Genomic DNA, 19,455 nt, shown 5'->3' with positions numbered 1-19,455 from the left:
AATTTCAAACTAGCCATTCTCGAAAACATATGTTTCAATCTAAACGAAACTTTTTAGAACAGTTTAAAGACACATTGCCCTACATGCCAAGCGAGTATTGCGGAAAACAACAATCTGGGTTTTGTATTTGGCCTCTAGGTCGACTGAGGACGACTGAAACTTCGTTTGGTGCTGAAATTACGACTGTAGGATAATCATGTATGGTGAAATCGATGATGTGAATCTTGAGGCGATTGAGTGAATACTGAAGCGATAGCAGGGCAATGGATGTTTGGAATGCACAAAGGAACGCAAGGCATACACCTGCGGTTGCGTCTAACCGCATGCGATAATTTTTTTTTTTATAAAAAAAAATTAACCTCCCCTTTGATGTCGGCAACCTCGATCACGAAACAATCGGCATGGATTTGCTTCACTGCTTGTGTGGTAGTTACTAGTGACACGATGAGTTCAACTCTAGAGTTTCAGAGGGATAGCGTAAGTGGCGGGTGAGTTACAGGACGGCCGAATTTGACAACGTTCGTTTCTGTATAATCCTCACGTAGTGGTCGCGTCATTTATTGTCTGCGGCACGCGTTTCTGCTTTACTGGTTGCGCGACTTACTACCGTGAGTCTTGATAACATAAAAACTAGTTCAACCGGTTGCACTATAACTTCACTGGTCCTCACGTGATCCTATTCGCAATAGGGATTGCGACAGCTTGCAACTGAACTATTTAGTTACAGTTACATATTACCCATAAAATAAAGTAACTATAATATTATATTACTTTGTGTCCACCGCCTTAAGCTGTCACGTGTGAACTACCTCCTTATCACGTGACATGATTGCGTTGTTGGACAATGTGCAAATCTTGGTTATAAGTAAGAAGCTGGTGGATAAACTTCATTCAGTAGGCTTCGTTACTTCGTTGGGCTAGGCGTTACTCAGGGGATAACTAATGAGATTAGTAACTTCGTTATTTGTAGTATTAATATTGCGAATTTACGTAATATTAGACTTGTTACTAACGCGTTACATTTGTAAGTAAAGTAACTTGAGATATATTGCCTGTTTTTATAGCGTATTTCATTATATTAACTTAGTTACCACAAAAGTAATAATAATACGTAACGTGTTACATAAGTAACACGTTACTCCCAACACTGGCAACAGCAGTGTCACGGTAGCTGGAAGCAGTTTGATTAAACACTCTTACATAAAAAACCCTTTGATGTCGACAACCCCAAAACTCTCGGGTGTTAACATCTAAACGAGCCTCATCATCAACATTCACTGTTGCTTACTGAAGTTTCTCACCAGTCTGCAACCTCTGTATAATACCGGTTTAATGGCAACATCATGGCGTACTGCCTCAGACAGAACAGTCACAGTGAAGTCTCTAAGTTCATTATGTCTAATAGTAGGGAACCCACTGGATGAACAATTCATAGCATGGTCAACAGCAAATCCATTGCCACAAACACATTTGGGTGAAGACCAACAGGTAACCATCCATAACGAAGGCACAAGGCATCACAAAAAGCCCCCTTGTGTAAGGAAAACCTGTGTTCTTCAATTGGGAGAACAGAAAGCCAGGACAAAAGTCTTTTTTCACTGGACAAGGTTAGAATATGCTGAAGATTAGCTGGCATTAATGGAATTATCTGAGCGACTAAGGATGCCTGCTGCTGTCATCTTAAAGCAATGATATCAACCTTAGCATGACGTTGATCAAAAAAAACAGTTGCATTGAAATTATACTGTTGTTGAATAATCTGAGTGGTCAAAGCAGAAGTAACTGATTCAGATGCATTAAACTCAAAGCAAGCAACTGCTGATGGATCAACCAAGCCAAGTCCTCCCAATCACACAGGAAGAGTAAACAACTTTCATTCCAGTTCACTTACAGATCGTCCAGTAATTACTGGGATAAACTCACTAGTGATTGTAGCTCCAAGATGCTCAAGTAAATCAGAAATACTCGTGTACCCTATACGACATGCTATCAAATTTTGAAGTCAGAACCTCTGCAATCTTTATCACTGTGAGTGCTATTAGCTATAATATGTTCAAATTTAACTATAGTTGATATGTAAATATTCAGGGAACTGCAAAAATTAAGGCTACAAAAAAATGTGAATCATGGAGTTGGAAACTACTAGGAGATAATACCCCAGGTGGATCAATATTTATTTCCTATCAGTGTATCCACATAAGATATTGTGGCTAAACAACTACTGTAACATGCACACAGCCCTATAGGTTATCACAGTGAAGGTTATCACAGTGAAGGTACAGAGAATAGCCCTTACTGTTTATTTTGTATGTAAATGACATCCCAGTCTTGATGGACTCAAAGATTAAAATGTTCATTGATGACATCAAAATCTATCCTCAGATAACTAGCTTTCGAGCTGCACTCCACCTTCAGAGTGATTTGGATAATCTTTATAGCTGCTCAAAAGAATGGTTACTGCACTTTAATGCCAGTAAGTGTAAACATTTACAATATGGAAATGCTTCAACTTATGAATACTATATGGATGAAGAAGGATCAATATCTAAGCTTACTATTATATCATCTGAAAGGATCTAGGCATGTGGATAACATCAAAACCTGATTTTAGTCTACAATGTGACAAAACCTTTGCAAAAGCAACGCAGTCCCTTGGTCTAATTAAGAGAACCTTTATTCACGTGAGACCATCCTGTTTCTATACAAAACTTACATATATAGAGTATTGTGTGTCAATTTGGAGTCCGTATCTGGCCACCAGAGACATTGATAAACAGGAAAATTAAACAAAGAGCTACCAAACTAGTACCAGAAATAGCACACTTACCTTACAAGTTGCAATTACACCATCTTAACTTATATTCATTGTATTGTCGTAGACAGGGAGGTGCACTAATTGGTGTTTACAAGCTAGTGAACCATCTTAGCAGAGTCACACCACAACCATTTTTTGTTTTTACAAATAGCGTAACTAGAGGTCACAATCAACAAATTTTCAGACAGCAATGTAGACTTATATCCAGGCTCAAGTTCTTTACCAACAGTGTGATTAGTCAGTGGAACTCCCTACCTGATAATGCCATTGAGTCAATTAATCACAACAGCTTTAAGAATGATTTAGACCATTTCTAGTCAACAACAGGATATGGCCAGACTAAAAGGCCTCTGGCCTATACTAACAATTATTATTGCCTGTTTTGTATACATGTCCATAATTTAATACTAATACTATTGTACTCCAATATGCTGGCAGTGCCCGCCCCTTCACATGGAGACTATGCAAAAGGGTGGGCGCCGCCAGACTACATGATCATTTCAGTTGGTTAGATCAGTAGAGTAATAGAAACTCATTGGAAATTTTTCTCTTGTTGCTTTGAAGACATTATTGAGCTTGGCTATATGATCTAAACTACTGCCAGGCTGTATGAACAACCAAGCAACAGTAGCTAGTGTGAAATTATATTTAATCACTTTCTTCTGATCCACTATAATATTATACATGTACGTGCATACTGTATAAGTAGTGCAACACTGCTACTGTTTATAGCTAGGACTGGATTCCCACTCAAAATAGGAAGGTGCTTCATTTTGCTGTTTCTGGAGATTTTCACACAGATTTACCTTTAAGATAAAACAAACAAGTGCTAATTTGTTATTAGATTGTTTGTAGCATTGGGTATCAGCGTAATTTTAACATACATAAATATCCAAAAAGTGGTCACGTGACTAAAAATCCCTTAACATAGGATTTCCAAATACCGTAATTTGCTCTTTTTTCCGTTGTAATCCAAAACCACCAAGCTGTTAAAAAGAGTGTGGCCCTCAAAAAGGCTATGGTGAAAAAAAAGAGTGAAATCCAAGGTGGTGGCCAAGCAATGGTTGTGATGGTAAGTTAATGTTAAAAATTTTAATAACAACAATTCAGGTGAATTTTGTGCCAAGACCAAGCGGCACAAAATTCACCTGAATTGTCGTTATTAAAACTTTTACCATTAACCTACCATCACAGCCATTTCTTGGCCACCACCTTTGATTTCACATCTTTTTCCACCATAGCCTTTTTGAGGGCCGCACTCTTTTTTACATATTGGCCGTTTTGGATTAGAGTTCAATTCTTTTTGTATTTGTATACCCCAAAGCCAGCCAATGGCCATTTTTGGGGCTTTTTAACCTATCTTTTTTTCTTCACCACAGGAAGAAGAAAAGATGAAGCAGGCGTTAAATACTTTAAATATTTCTAATTTTATCAGTAAATGTACAAATTATATATATATATATATATATATATATATATATATATAATACGTATATTTATTACAGAATTATCTACAAGGTGGTTTCTTTGTAACTGAACACTCTACAAGGTGACTTCTTCTAGTTTATGTCTCTACAGGGGGATTTGTTTGTAGCTGAACTATCTACAAGATAACTTCTTCTAGCTGATCTCTCTACAGAATGATTTGTTTGTAGCTGAATTCTGTATAGGTGATTTGTTTGCAGCTAAGCTCTTTACAGAATGGTTTCTTTTGTAGCTGAACTCTCTACAAGGTAACTTCTTCTAGCTGAACTATCTCTTTCCATAGTTGCATGAACTCCCTAGGTAACTTCTTCTAGCTGATCTCTCTACAGGGTGAATTGTTTGTAGTTGATTTCTATACAGGTTACTTGTTTCTAGCTGATCTCTTGAATTCTCTTCAGGGTGACTGCTCTATTAGAGTATCTCGCACTTGCTACATCAGGTTGGATTTCGTGTTATAACTCCGTGGCTTTAAGTCTGATTCTTCTACACCATTGAAGAGCCTTCTAAGATGATTACTCCATATATACAGTGATTTTCAAAGCATTATCACAAGCGGTTTATCTGGTAGGCGTGGCAAGCAGTCGTTTTTTATTAGCTAATCTCGATTGCGTAATTGTTACACACTGTTGGTTTTTTCGTTGTATCTTCCTGGTTTTCAGCTCGATTTCTTTCAATAGTTAACCTATTCACCCACTGATTTTCAGCTCGCGGTTTACCCTGTAGGCGTAACAACATATTGGTGTTATTTTTCTTGAATAATCGCTCATAACGCTTTGCCTGTTTATCGCATTCCAGCCAAAGTTGGTACAGAGATGCGCCTTTATACCCCCTTCTGTGTGCCAAATTTCAAGGCAATCGTAGTAGGGTCAAAAACTGTGGTTTCGTGAACAACCTCTGGCTAACAAAGTTTGATGGTCTAATATTGTACTTTAGGGTATTTTAAACAAAATGAGCTCCCACGCCGCTTTTTAAAGTCCCGGGGAAAGTTCAGTAGAGCCAAAAGTCTAAAATGGCTACTAGCTGACATGTGCAAAAATAAAATAATGATAAAAGTCAAATAAATGTTCTTTTTAGACTAATTTGGGGTCAAGGAATCCATTTCTGATGTTAATTTTGTGATTGGATGTTCCTATAACCAGGAAATTTAAGTTTGGTAGCTACCGGAACAAACAACTAGCTAGCTGTTTAGCCTTGTTCTTTCAGCTCCACAGTCAGTAGTACTTTTCTTGACAGTGCACAACCTCCTTGACAGAGTTAGCTGACTAAACTAGCTGACTGTCAATTCTTTGCAATGAGAAGCAATTAATAGCTGATACTAAAAATTGTCAATAACATTGGTCGAATTCAAGCTGCTCAGGTGAATAGAAAGCAACTATCTCAAAAGCACGAGGAATATACTCCAGCATGTATGCACAGAGATGGGCAAGCTGTACAAGATCTTCTTCCATTTGATCCAGCACTACCTGCTCTAAGAACCTTACAATTAGCTATTCCAGCTACACCTGAGCTCATTTGAGACTTCAAGAAGGCCAAGCAAGATGGGGAGACGGGAGACCCAGCCGATAAAAATTTTCATGGATGAGCACATCTACTTTAAAGAAAAATCCATCCATGATTGCATAAAACATAATTCGCACTCACATTTACAGGGATTCCATCAAGAAAATAGTAGGGTAAAAAATTGTGGTTTCGTGACCAACCTCTGGCTAACAAAGTTTGATGGTTTAATATTGTACTTTAGGGTATTTTAAACAAAATGAGCTCCCACGCCACTTTTTAAAGTCCGGGGAAAGTTTGGTAGAGCCAAAAGTCCAAAATGGCTTCTAGCTGACATGCGTAAAAAAATAATGTTAAAAATTCAAATAAAGGTTCTTTTTAGACTAATTTGGGTTGGGGTCAAGGAATCCATTTCTGATGTTATTTTTGTGATTGGATGTTCCATTAAATGTAAACTTTTAAGAATTTTGCTCAATAAGATGTAATGCATATAAATAGTTTGTTAAGTCTAATTCAAGGTTCATCCAATGACTCCAACTGATTTCATGATTCAGGTTCAGTATCAAAAATCAGATTCAGATGCAGCTTCAGATTCAGCTCTGAATTGGCAGAGTCATAGCCATCCTGTTGCACTGATGGGATTGGAAGTGAAATTGGAAGGGCAGGTTTGTGTGGCGCACTGGTCTGCAACGGCCATTCACCAATTCCCAACCATGACCTATAGGAGAGGGATGTCTTCTCAGGTCGGGTGGCACTGAATGTAGGCTAAAAAGTTGGCACATTTGATATGCTGCTCAAGATTGTCATCATCAGGAAGCAAACACATCGAAGATTTTTTTCTTTAGTCTTTTCCACTTGGTTGCATGGGCTAGATTCAGAGAGGAATTTTGTGTGTCTCCATGGATGTAGCAGATATCAAAGGACTTTAGGTCATTCAAGACATCATCACTCAGCAGAATGCCTTCTCTACACTTTGAGATGAGGCTACGGGCCTCAGTACTTTTTGACAATTTCTCATAGAGGGATATCTTGCTGTGCCCAGAAAAAACAGCTGTTGGCATCACAGCCAGTCAAGACATGAAAAGGTATAAGAGATGCAGCAAAATCTTCAGTACACATGCCTCTGCAGAAAAAAAACTGCTTCTTAGAGATATTATAATACCTGGAATGTCATGTGAAATGGCTGCAGCCTGAATGTACATATCTGTGTCTTCTGCATCAATTACTATGAGATTGCTATAGCCAGGTGATATCTATCTTAGAGCTGCATAAACAGATAGCATAATTGTGTCAGCCTCACCCTGGCTAAAGCTCAGACTTTTTTTGGTATCACCAGTTGACAGACTTACACAGTCCTCACCCACTGAGTAGACTAGTTCCTGACTGATAGACTTAGACAGTTCTGAGAGCTGATGAGTTTTGATTAGAGCCTGGAGGTGTTTCTTATTGCCAGCAGTGCAGAGAGTTGTCTTGGATTTGCAGGCCATGGGAAACAGATTAGCTGGCTTCATATATAAATTGGGTATGGGACCTTGACCCTGAATGTGCAATTCACCCTCATCATCTTTGGTGGACTCAACGTAGTCATGGGGATCATTGATGCAGATGATGGTGGTAACACTGACATGCTGTGCTAGGATCACAGACCTATTTTGTTGGTGTAATCACCCCAAGTGTATGGAGACCCATCACCCTTGACCCATAGGTGATGCTAGGCACTACATCATGTCCACTAATGCTGTGTAAGAGTTGACATCAAGGGACTGTAATGCTAACTTTTGCAGAAGTTTGAGTCTTTCTGAAAGTACCATTGGGATTAAACAGTGTTAGGTATTCTTGAGATATACGATGTTTCATGAGCTCAGGTAGAGACAGTAGACCACTGACATCAACACGGATGCTAGTGTCCTGCTCCTTGTTTTACTTTTAGTGTCTTTTCAGAGACTTTTCTTGATGGAATCCCTGTAAATGTGAGTGCGAATTATGTTTTATGCAATCATGGATGGATTTTTCTTTAAAGTAGATGTGCTCATCCATGAAAATTTTTATCGGCTGGGTCTCCCGTCTCCCCATCTTGCTTGGCCTTCTTGAAGTCTCAAATGAGCTCAGGTGTAGCTGGAATAGCTAATTGTAAGGTTCTTAGAGCAGGTAGTGCTGGATCAAATGGAAGAAGATCTTGTACAGCTTGCCCATCTCTGTGCATACATGCTGGAGTATATTCCTCGTGCTTTTGAGAGAGTTGCTTTCTATTCACCTGAGCAGCTTGAATTCGACCAATGTTGTTGACAATTTTTAGTATCAGCTATTAATTGCTTCTCATTGCAAAGAATTGACAGTCAGCTAGTTTAGTCAGCTAACTCTGTCAAGGAGGTTGTGCACTGTCAAGAAAAGTACTACTGACTGTGGAGCTGAAAGAACAAGGCTAAACAGCTAGCTAGTTGTTTGTTCCGGTAGCTACCAAACTTAAATTTCCTGGTTATAGGAACATCCAATCACAAAATTAACATCAGAAATGGATTCCTTGACCCCAAATTAGTCTAAAAAGAACATTTATTTGACTTTTTATCATTATTTTATTTTTGCACATGTCAGCTAGTAGCCATTTTAGACTTTTGGCTCTACTGAACTTTCCCCGGGACTTTAAAAAGCGGCGTGGGAGCTCATTTTGTTTAAAATACCCTAAAGTACAATATTAGACCATCAAACTTTGTTAGCCAGAGGTTGGTCACGAAACCACAGTTTTTGACCCTACTTATCGTGATGAGATGGGCAGGCGTCGTTGCCGTTTTGAACCAAATGCGACACTCCAGGCCAGCTCGAGGGCCAGTTTGGATCCGCAGAGTTCAATTCTCCGGGAGGAAAGTCCCTCATCCGTCGCGCAGGTTGACGAGGATGAAGAACCTAAGGCCCCCTGCTTGACTTCTAACAACTCCAACGACATTCTAATGAACAATTCGTCAGTTGTTGACCTACCTGATTTTCAACCTGTAGTTCAGCCTAACTTTCAGTGGGGGAATCTTGATGGAAGCTGTTTTATCTCAGAATTGGATAAAGTTTATTTGGAAGTGGTACATTGGAAGAAGAACAGTTTTGCAGTTCCACGGGGTTCAGCTGGTAAGGCTTTTGTACTTGAACTGGCTCGTTTGTTTCGTGCTGTAGGTGAGGGTTCTTCCCTGGAATCTGTCGCCCTTAAGGCAATTGTTGTGGTTTGTATATTACTGCTCCAGAAGCCAAGCCGCACATCTAAGGACAAGGATCACACTCTCCTATTGGAGCAGCGGCTGAAACAGTGGAAGGATGGGAATCTACTTGAACTGGTTACTGAGGGAGGAGCTATACAGGGTCGTCTCAGGAGCCATTTACCAAAACTAAGTGAGGCACAACTTGTACGTAACTTTTCTAAGCTAATGTTTGAGGGTAAAACCAAGGCTGCTTTACGATTAGTCTCAGATTACCAACGTGGTGGAGTTCTAAACTTGGATGAGATAGCTGATTCTGCTTCTCCCGGCCATTGTGTTCGCGATGTTCTGCGGGCTAAACATCCTCCAGCTCAGCCTTTGGATCCTAAGTGTCTTCTACAGCATTGGGCTGACCCACCATCTGTACACCCTGTTATATTCTCTTCTCTTAACGCTGCTGTTATCAGGTCTGCTGCTTTGCGAACATCTGGTGCGGCTGGACCCTCTGGGATCGACGCTCGTGGTTGGCGTCGACTTTGTACCTCATTCCACTCTGCTTCAGGTGAATTGTGTGTTGCAATGTCCTCATTTGCTCATCGTTTATGTACTGTTTTCCTCTCCCCAGATTTGCTCTCGCCTTTTTTGGTGTGTCGCCTCATTGCTTTGGATAAAAATCCTGGGGTGCGGCCTATTGGTGTGTGCGAGGTTATGAGACGTATTGTTGCTAAGGCTGTGCTGGTCATCCTGCGGGATGACATTCAGGAGGCAGCTGGTTCACACCAACTTTGTGCGGGGCAAATTTCTGGGGCGGAGGCTGCGGTTCATGCTGTCCGAAAGGTTTTTGAGGAAGGGAGCACTGAGGCTGTGTTGCTGGTGGACGCCTCCAATGCCTTTAACTCGCTGAACCGTTTGGTGGCTTTACACAACATTAGACAACTGTGCCCGCCACTTTCCACTATTCTGATCAATATTTATAGGTCTCCAGCCTCTTTGCTTGTTTCTGGGGAGGTTATTTTATCAGAGGAGGGTACTACACAGGGAGACCCACTAGCTATGCCTATGTATGCCCTTGCTACAGTGCCTTTAATCAATCAACTTCATGGGACAGTGGACCAGGTCTGGTATGCTGATGATGCTTGTGCTTGTGGCAGTATACAGGACTTGCTCATCTGGTGGAACCAGCTCTGTATTAAGGGACCTGCTTTTGGCTATTTTGTGAATGCTCCTAAAACTTGGTTAGTTTCTAAGGAAAGGTTCCATTCAATTGCTACTACTCTGTTCTCAGATACTGATGTTCAAATTACTTCTGCGGGCCGTCCCTACCTTGGGGCTGCCATTGGTTCAAACGCTTATGTCCAGGAATTTGTGAGGGACAAAGTTGTTGGTTGGTCAGCAGAGATTACACAGCTTGCCAAGTTCGCACAAGTTCAGCCGCATGCTGCTTATTCCACTCTCACTCATGGCTTGTCAAGCCATTGGCTCTACCTTTGTCGCACTACTCCAAACATATCAGAGGCTTTACAACCCCTTGAGGACAACATCCGGCTGGTACTTATCCCTACTTTGATGGGTTGCTCTCCACCAAATGACACAATCCGTAAATTATTTGCCCTTCCACCTCAATATGGTGGTTTGGGTATCATAAACCCAACTCTTATTGCAGCTGAGGAGTATTCAGCCTCGTGTCACATTACTGAGCCTCTTTCACAATTCATTCTGGACCGGGGTATCAATTCGGCTATTGTTAAAACAGAACAGCTATCTCGCAAGTCCGCAATCCGCAATTCCAAATCTTCCAACTATTCGGATAGATCTTCCAGTTTGCGTACCCACTTAGATCCCTCCTCTCAATGCGCTTTAGATCTAGCCTCAGCCAAAGGGGCCTCCAACTGGCTTACCACCCGGCCCCTACAGGAACATGGCTTTGCACTGCATAAGTCCGCGTTTCACGATTCCGTGGCACTACGTTATGGGTGGTCTCCTCAGCGGACTCCTGCTCACTGTGCATGTGGGACTTCCTTTTCAGTGGAGCATGCTTTATCCTGTCCCAAGGGTGGCTTACCTTCTATCCGACACAATGAGATCAGAGATCTAACTGCTACCCTGTTGACTGAAGTATGCTCTCAGGTAGCTGTTGAACCAGAGCTCCAGCCGGTTTCACAGCAGGACTACCCTGCTTCTGCCAATATCCAAGATGGTGCCCGTCTTGACATCGCCATGAATGGTTTTTGGGGTGGAAGAAATGAAAGATGTTTTGTGGATGTGCGGGTGTTCAACCCTCTGGCTGCTTCTAATGCGTCCTCATCACTGGCCTCCTGTTATCGGAGGCACGAGAACATTAAGAAACGTGCGTATGCTCAGAGAATTCGTGAGGAGGAGCATGCCTCTTTTACCCCCCTGGTAATGTCTGCTTCTGGTGGTCTGGCTCATGAGGCTTCTGTTTTTTATTAACGCTTGGCTCATCAACTTTCAAATAAGTGGGGAGATGATTACTCTGTTGTCATGGGGTGGTTAAGGTGCTGTCTATCTTTTTCTCTCTTGCGGTCCTCCATACAATGCATCCGCGGAGCCCGCTCATCCATCGGTCACTATGTTAAGACTCCCCAAATTGTGGAGCTGATTCGGGCAGAGTCTCAGTTTGCCGTGGACTAAGAAAGTCCCGGTTTGTCCAGCACAGGCCATTTATGTGCTGGGGTGGTAGGCAAGGGCAGTCCATCAAGCCCGGGTTAAAAAGAAAAAGGGAAAAAAAAAACTATCGTAGGGTCCGCAATCCGAAAAATCAACTTTTACAAATCGATCCCCCTACCATTGTGGGATGTTCATTGTGGTATCCCATTGCTAGATCCACCATGAAACCGGAGGCACGATTGTTGTCTTCACAGAAATATCGATTTTAGTATTTCGTGAGATACAAAAATTGTTTTTAAAATTTCGTGCTCCACACAAAGAACAGGATAGAACCTGCTGCTTAGCTAGATATTATCTAGAGTTAATGTAGTTAAAAAGTACGCATAGTAATAAGCAAATGATTCACTGGGTTCCCGGCACAGGATTGCTTTCTCTCAAAAGCAGAAACCGAAACACAAATTTTCGAATTCAAACTGCCCTACCAGCCAAGACAAGGAAAGCCAACTCTTCCTCATAGTGGTGTGATAAGGTTGGATGCATAGTCTGTCTATGCTGTTAGTCTGGAGAGGATCTGAGACTTCTCACCATCTGGGTTAAGAACGTCAAAATTTTCGTAAGTCATTTCAAGGGTTTCTCTCAATGGTACCAAAGCGCTTTCCAGTACTTCTGATGTCACACTGGTCACTTAATTTTGTTTAGAATGATGATAAATGATGGATCAAAACGTTTGGTAGTAGTAGTAGTTGGTGTTTCTGTGATTTCATATGATGCAGTATACCAGCAGCTCACCAGGAGCTCCACCCAGCTCGAATCAAAATTGAAAGATTTTGTACTTTTTTTCGGTTTGTTTTTGGATGTTTTGCAGCATAATAGTGATGTAGGGTGATCTAGTGAAGATTTGAAGCTGCTGTGGAGCGTGAGAGGTGAAGTCAAATTTGGACGATTTTGCTGCCTCCCTTGATGCATAGCTTAGAACGAGGCGTGGAAGCCGTGGATGAAATAATAATTGACAACCGCTGCTACCAAACGTTCAGGGACATCTTTTGCCATAGTTTTAGTTTATAATTGATGATTGTTGTGGTTGCAGGATCGCTGGAAATGGCTAGAAAGCGTAACACAGTTTACAATGGCAGACACTGGAGAAGCGAAGAAATAATTTGAGAGCCTCACTAATGTATAAAATAATTAATGACATGGTAGATATTAATGTGCACCAACAGTTTAGACCAAGCAACACCACAACTAGAGGTCACCATCAAAGATTTCTGCAGTTGCCAACAAGGGTAGATGCTTATATGAACTCCTTCTTTCCTTTTACAATAAAATTATGGAACCAACTAGATGATCATATTATCCAAGCTCCATCTCTTGATTTATTTAACAATTATATAAATTTGTAAATAAGTAGCTAACTACATATGTACGAATATACTCATGATTGAGTTTGTACATTAACAAATATATATATATATAATTCTTTAATGCTGCAGAAATTTTTGACACTCGTCACCCAGATGGTGAGAAGTCTCAGATCTTTTCCAAACTAACAGCATAGACCGACTATGCACCCAACCGTATCGAAACACTATGAGGAAGAGTTGGCTTCTCTTGCCCTGGGTGGTAGGGCAGTTTGAATTCGAAACTTCGTATCTCTTTGTTTTTTTCTAAGAAAGCAACCCTGTGCCGGGCACCCAGCAAATCATTTACTTATTTATGTGCGTACTTTTCAACTACAACAACTCTGGATACGATTTGGCTAAGTAGCAAGTTTCATCCGGTCCTTTGTGTGAAGCACGAAATTTTAAAAATAAAGTTTGCATCTTGCGAGATACTGAAAACAATATTTCTGTGAAGACAACAATCGTGCCTACGGTTTCATGGTGGATCAAGGAATGGGATACTACAATGAACATCCCACAATGGTAGGGGGATTGATTTGTAGAAGTTAATTTTTTGGATTGCGGACCCTAACTATCGGATGTGGCGTTCGCGTTTTATAGCAGTTTTTGTAAGTGTGCGAAAAGAGGAAGAAAAATAAGAAAAAAACGAAGAAACTAAGCCAATTTTTAAAGTCGCATATCTTAGGAACGCTGGAAGCGATTTCGCTCTAATTTGGAATGTGGAGTGCTGAAGTTGGAGGGCGTGTCCACAGCAAAAATCGTTTTGTTTCATAAAAATCGTCTTGTTTCATCAAGGCAGCACAGTATCTACAGAGGTGCGAAAATTGTGTTTTGGTTCTTCCTGTTAATATACTCACGGGTGTTGCGCGCCGGCTTCTTGGGCCGCATGACACGTGTCTTGATTTTTTTAAGTCGCATATCTCGGGAACTCCTGAAGCGATTTCGATCAAATTTGGTATGTGGGGTACTGAAGTTGGCGGGCGTGTCCACAGCAAAAATCGTCTTGTTTAATCAAAGCAGCACAGAGCTACGGAGGTGCGAAAATTGCGTTTTCGTTCTTCCTGTCAATATACTCACAAGTGTTGCGCGCCGGCTTCACTACCGTGTGCCTTATACAAGATCGAACTACTCTAATAGAGCAGTCATTTATGCAAATCATACGAAAATACTCTAACACGAAAATTTTTTGTCACAAAAAATTTTCCACGAAAATAAAGCGAATTACGGTAGGATGATGTTTCAGCTCTTTTCACTGTTTCTGAACCTAAGTTAATGAACAAGTGCTAATTATAATTATTATTAAACTGTAAATGCCCAAAAAGTAGTGATGTGGCCAACAATCCCGATACAGCTATACAAGATATGCTATAGCACTACAAGATGTAGAAGTCTTCAGTAGAAGGTAAGAAATACACTGATTGTGACTTAAAATGCCAAGATTTTCAAATAAGCTGTCCAATGCACTAGTATAGTATTTTGGTCACATGACCACTCATGTGTGTTAAACTTTTGCTGATATCCAATGCTACAAGCAATCCAATAATAAATTAGCACTTGTTTGCTTTATCTTAAAGGTCAATCTTTGTGAAAATTTCACTGTGAAAAAAGAGGAATATAATATGGTATATCTAATGGCTTAAACTATACAAATAATCTCAGTATAGCCTTGCATTATACTAACTATCTTATACTTTAGTATAAACCCCATCTTATATTATGGGAAACAGATTATACTTTAGTTTAATACACATTCTTTGTATGGCTTTGTTTACTTAACTAAATGTGATAACTTTTTAGCTTCACCATCAGATCTCATTATTGTTTCATTTTTAGCTTCACCATCTCATTATCACCATCTCATGTGACTTAAAGTTTTTTTACTGTACCAAACAAAGTCATGATGATTTTACAATAAGTAGCTACACTTCTGTTAATCACTATAGCTAGCTAACTATAGCTATAGCTTCAGTTTGTTGTGATAATTTCATACGCCGGCACACATTTTCATACAGCAAAGCATATAATACCAGTAAAATTAATTATTCAATCTAAGAGCCATACAAATCTAGAGTTTCTTGCACAGTTAGCACAGCTGCAAAAGTTCGTAGTACCGGGGTTTTCAAGTCCGTTGTCCTATGTATTTTGGCGCATGCGCTTAGCAGTGCGAAAAAAATGGCAGATTCAAGTGAGATCAGGTAACTGTGTGTGCCCTATTATGATGGATGATTGTAAATGTGGTAAAACTATTACTCACTGTGTTGTTGTGACTCCTTTATCACTAGTGAATGGCCCTTCGGTTAGTAGGTTTTTAGCGCATGCGCAATTATAATAGGACAACGGACTTGAAGGCCCCGGTACTGCGGTTTTCCATGTCCTTGCAATGCAAAGCGTCATGCGCTAATATTGTGTCAGTATGCGCAGTTCTTTGAATACACCTGTAATGTTCTGTGGCTGTCGAGTTGTATGCGTAGGCATGCCTAAAGTCCTGTGAGTCGGTAGTCGTCACTGAAAATCCGCTGTTGAACAACTGCGCACCACATGCTTGTATAGCGCATGACGCTTTGCATTGCAAGAACTTGGAAAACCGCAGTAATGCTTGTTTTAAAATTGAAGGCCGGGGAGCGCATGCGTATTACTGATGCAATGAAGTCGCCATCTTTGTCGCTATTGTTGTATCAGAGGTTGTAAATGTGATACGACGCCAGGGTGATACGACGGTGTATCTCGCGGAGAGAGTGTACGCGATCGGCGCCATCGTCCAATGAGCCACGATGATAGTTATGGACCACAACTGTACATCCCTCAGCCTGCTGGCTGTAGTGGTGAAGTGGCGCGGCCAAGTGGACAATTCCTTCGATGGCAGCAATCAAAAACAGCTCTAGATGAGTAAGTATTAGACTAAAATGATAGCTTGTACGATAGGTTTAGCCGTATTAAATTGTTTATTGTGTATTGTATGACAATGGCCTGCAAATGATTCAACTTTGGTGTTGCTGTGTACGTATTACATGTTTTATATCCTGTTATATCTCAGCTTATGGCGGATGACGAGTGGACACAGTTCATCAGCCATCAACGGTAAGAGTATGCATGGTCTGCTCTTACGATTTTGTATATTATCTCTTCAGAGGTACAGTTTCTTGTCGAACCTCTTAGTTCTACAGGCTGTCAGTGTATAATATCTGCAGTGTTAGTTTCCTGCAATGGCAGCTGCTTCCTTTAAAGAATCTGGTAGTGACCATATGTGGACAGTTTTGTTCTTTTTTCACGGAGTTGTTCAACGTCATCTAATTACTTACAGCTGTAAGTGCATTAAGCCTGATTGTGTTTTTATTCATTTTCTTTTCAATGGGGTAGGAATTACAGACTTGGTGATTTCTTATTGCTAACATCTGTAAGTAAGTACACTGAGAGTGTCCAGTATACAATTTATATTTACCTTCGTTTAGGTTTGTGAAAACTGGTCTCATTTCTTCTGGGAACCGGTCTCATTTCTTCATGTTTTTCACTACTTTTTACTAACAGCTGACGGCTGCTACCTTGTCTGGCACTGTAAATGAGTTGAGTGCTTTCAAGAACCTGTTCTGTCTTGTTTGTCCTTATTTCACTGACCATGCTCGTATTGCTAACAAAAGTAAGTTCACTGAGAGTATGCAAATTATATTATATTTAGTCTTGTTTCAGTTGCACTTAGTGATTACAAGATTCTTGGACTTGGTTATCAGTGTATCAGATGCTTCTTGTGAGCTTACGTAACACGTTAGCCCAACAAAGTCACATACTAAGTGGCTGTTTTATGTCTGGTTAGACTCACTGATAACACCTGTAAGTACACCAAATAATCCAGAATATGAATTATGTTTGCCTCCATTTAGGGTTGTGAGACCTGGTTTATCAGACTTGTCTTAGATGTACATGGATTGTCGGTCTCAGTTTTAAAAGATTGTTACAAACTGTAAGTATAATGGTTGTTCAGTATACGCATTATATTTACCATCTTTAATAGAGTTGTGGGACCTAGCCACCATTCTACATGGTAATACTAGGTTTCCAGACAAGGTCGTGGTTTTATGAGATTCTTATTGTTACTAACTGTAAGTCCAACGATTATCCAGAATACACATTATATTTACCATCTTTGTATTAGAGCTGTGGGACAGTTCTACCAGACGACTAACAGATTGTCACAGAGTTCTACATAGTGATGATAATACAGGTAATTTGTAATGGAACTTGTGAATTGTATTTACTGCCTTACCTGCTGCAGTTGGATAAAGACTGATAAATGACGAAATTGATTTGATACTGCCATGGCCAAGGAGACATTGATTTACTAGCTGTACCTATTGTGGTTTTAACATATTTACAGAATTAAATTCATTACAAATATAATTATAGAAATTATTTAATTAAGTTAGCCACAGATTATAGGAAAGTAAAAAAGTACAGTAGTATAGTAGCCAATATATGGTTGAAATAGGCTTGGTATAGTCTGATAATACACCGCAGTATACTAGTGATTTAATCTCTAATATATGACTGTCTTAAATGTATTCAATAAGCTTGTTATAGTAAAGTCCTAATCTAATAATATATGTTGTACTATTTCATTCCAATACTAACATAATAAGACTGTTATATACCTTATTATTCTGAGCTTTTTTCACAGTGTTTCCAGAAACAACAAAAGAAAGCACCTTCCTATATTGAATTGGAAACCCTAGTATAGCTATAGGTTTTACATAGGATTTTCTGTAGAACTACAATGATGATACTGATTATTATCCCTTATTTTATGTACTCTCAAGTTACATCTAATTTCCTCTAAACATGTACTGGATTAGTTTTATGTTTTCCCAGTATTATAATATAAAAATTACAGTTTTAAGGAACTTGTTGTAAGGTGATAGGAGCAACCACCATCAAGTTATGGGTGATTAAAAATATGTAAAGGGTTTGCATGATTCCTAACCAAAAATTATTTACACGGCTAGTTTTGACACTTTTGACCTCACCATTTAAGGTCAGGGTAAAACCTAGGGATCATTTTAATTCTGGTTACATCATGGTTACATCACAAGTAGAATGACATAAATTACAGTCATAGGATGGATGCTTCAAAAAGTTATAGTATTTATTCCAGTGTTCTGGACTATACAGGTTTAAGGATTAATATTATTAACCATGTGTATGTGTAGCCAAGCACTTACTATACGTATCAGTTAACATACTGTAGATTGCATTCTCTAAAATTTAAAGCAACGTTCATTATAATGATGTCATACATAATTTATTTTCTGTTCAGTCCATTTTCATGATCAGTGTAAGAGATTCTCTGTCAGCTATACTGTATTATTATAGTGAAGCAAATTAGACAAATGCATATCAGTTTCGTTTAAAATAACCCAGGCTCTTATAATGACCATATTATTATTATATTAGTGATCTGATACACATTACACACTTTACATAGTACTGTGCATAAAGCAGTATTCTAAATAGGTCCTGCATATTGTAAGTTATACTGCATTATATTCAGACAACCTCGTCTGCCACATCTTCATTAGAATGCAGAAACACAGGTAATGCTGGATACTGGTGGGGTGCAGCTGGTGTGGTAGAATTTACACTTATTTGATCATCATTCTGATCCTGGACTGATGAGCCATGGAGTACTTCAATGTTACCAGTAGCATTATGATCTTCAACAACACTGTGACTGTGAACTGCATAAAGTATTGGATTACAAATGTTATAATTTGCAATCTCTTAAATACCTCCATCTACTGATGATTCAGATGGCTCTGTAATCACTCTACATTCTTCACTTCCACTCTCATTGGTGATGACAAGATTGTTTATGTGTTCTAGTACTGAATTTAAACTGATCCTCCCATCAATATCACTGATAGCTAAAAAGAGAACAAATTTACAATTAATACAAGGGTGGATCCAGAGTTTGGTAGGGTGGGAATGCACCATGATAGTAGGTATATGGAGCAGGGAGTCTGGGTCAGGTTCAATTGTTTCATGTATGTAGCTAATACTGTAGTTATCAGCATTATTACACAAACAATTATAACACTAACACCAAAGCTAAAGGTATTTCATATGTTTCGGGACTGGAAATTGTGGTTATATGCAGCTAGCTGAACTACTTGTGACTGTCACTTATCTCTATGCACTGTTGATCAATGTAGTTACATAGAAAGCAGTATGATTTATAGAACCTAAAGAATGACATACACAAGACCATGTGCATTTATATTCTTAGCAGGCTAAGTGTTCTAACATTATAATGATGGCTAAGTGCTATACAGATGCCAGTTATATCTATGGAGGATTCTCAGTAGTGTTATTTGTGATGACTGTTCTATTACAGTATTTTACTGACTGCTTTATTAGAGTGTATCTCAATATATATATATATTTTTGGGGGGGGGGGGGGCTG

The 19,455-nt window shown here is 39.6% G+C and overlaps 1 protein-coding gene and 1 long non-coding RNA gene across 8 annotated transcripts in view; one reads left to right on the top strand and one right to left on the bottom strand.

Annotated features, from left to right (window-relative positions):
* Window positions 1–8,506: 8,506 nt before the first annotated feature.
* On the top strand, window positions 8,507–17,396 carry LOC136254646 (uncharacterized). Of its 7 annotated transcripts, none has more exons than XR_010700609.1 (10): window positions 8,508–9,169; window positions 16,039–16,082; window positions 16,133–16,307; window positions 16,362–16,398; window positions 16,454–16,638; window positions 16,689–16,829; window positions 16,880–16,959; window positions 17,011–17,098; window positions 17,152–17,220; window positions 17,272–17,396. It is a non-coding gene; the product is annotated as an uncharacterized lncRNA (long non-coding RNA). The 7 variants fall into 7 exon arrangements; XR_010700607.1 differs by lacking the exon at window positions 8,508–9,169 and adding an exon at window positions 15,441–15,890 and having other exon boundaries at window positions 16,678–16,829; XR_010700610.1 differs by lacking the exon at window positions 8,508–9,169 and adding an exon at window positions 15,442–15,890 and having other exon boundaries at window positions 16,699–16,829.
* A 1,038-nt stretch (window positions 17,397–18,434) lies between these two features.
* LOC136254620 (uncharacterized) overlaps window positions 18,435–19,455 on the bottom strand; it is a 91,806-nt gene continuing 90,785 nt past the window's right edge. Inside the window, exons 40-41 of the mRNA XM_066047364.1 lie at window positions 18,782–18,916; window positions 18,435–18,730 (exon numbers count right to left, since the gene is read on the bottom strand). Coding sequence (XP_065903436.1) covers window positions 18,540–18,730; window positions 18,782–18,916 — 326 coding nt within the window. The 3' untranslated portion in view covers window positions 18,435–18,539. The remainder of the gene's footprint in view (window positions 18,731–18,781; window positions 18,917–19,455) is intronic.

Source organism: Dysidea avara, chromosome 4 (assembly GCF_963678975.1).
Source record: "Dysidea avara chromosome 4, odDysAvar1.4, whole genome shotgun sequence".
NCBI classification, from domain to species: Eukaryota; Metazoa; Porifera; class Demospongiae; order Dictyoceratida; family Dysideidae; genus Dysidea; species Dysidea avara.
This window is presented reverse-complemented; position numbering and strand designations above follow the sequence as displayed.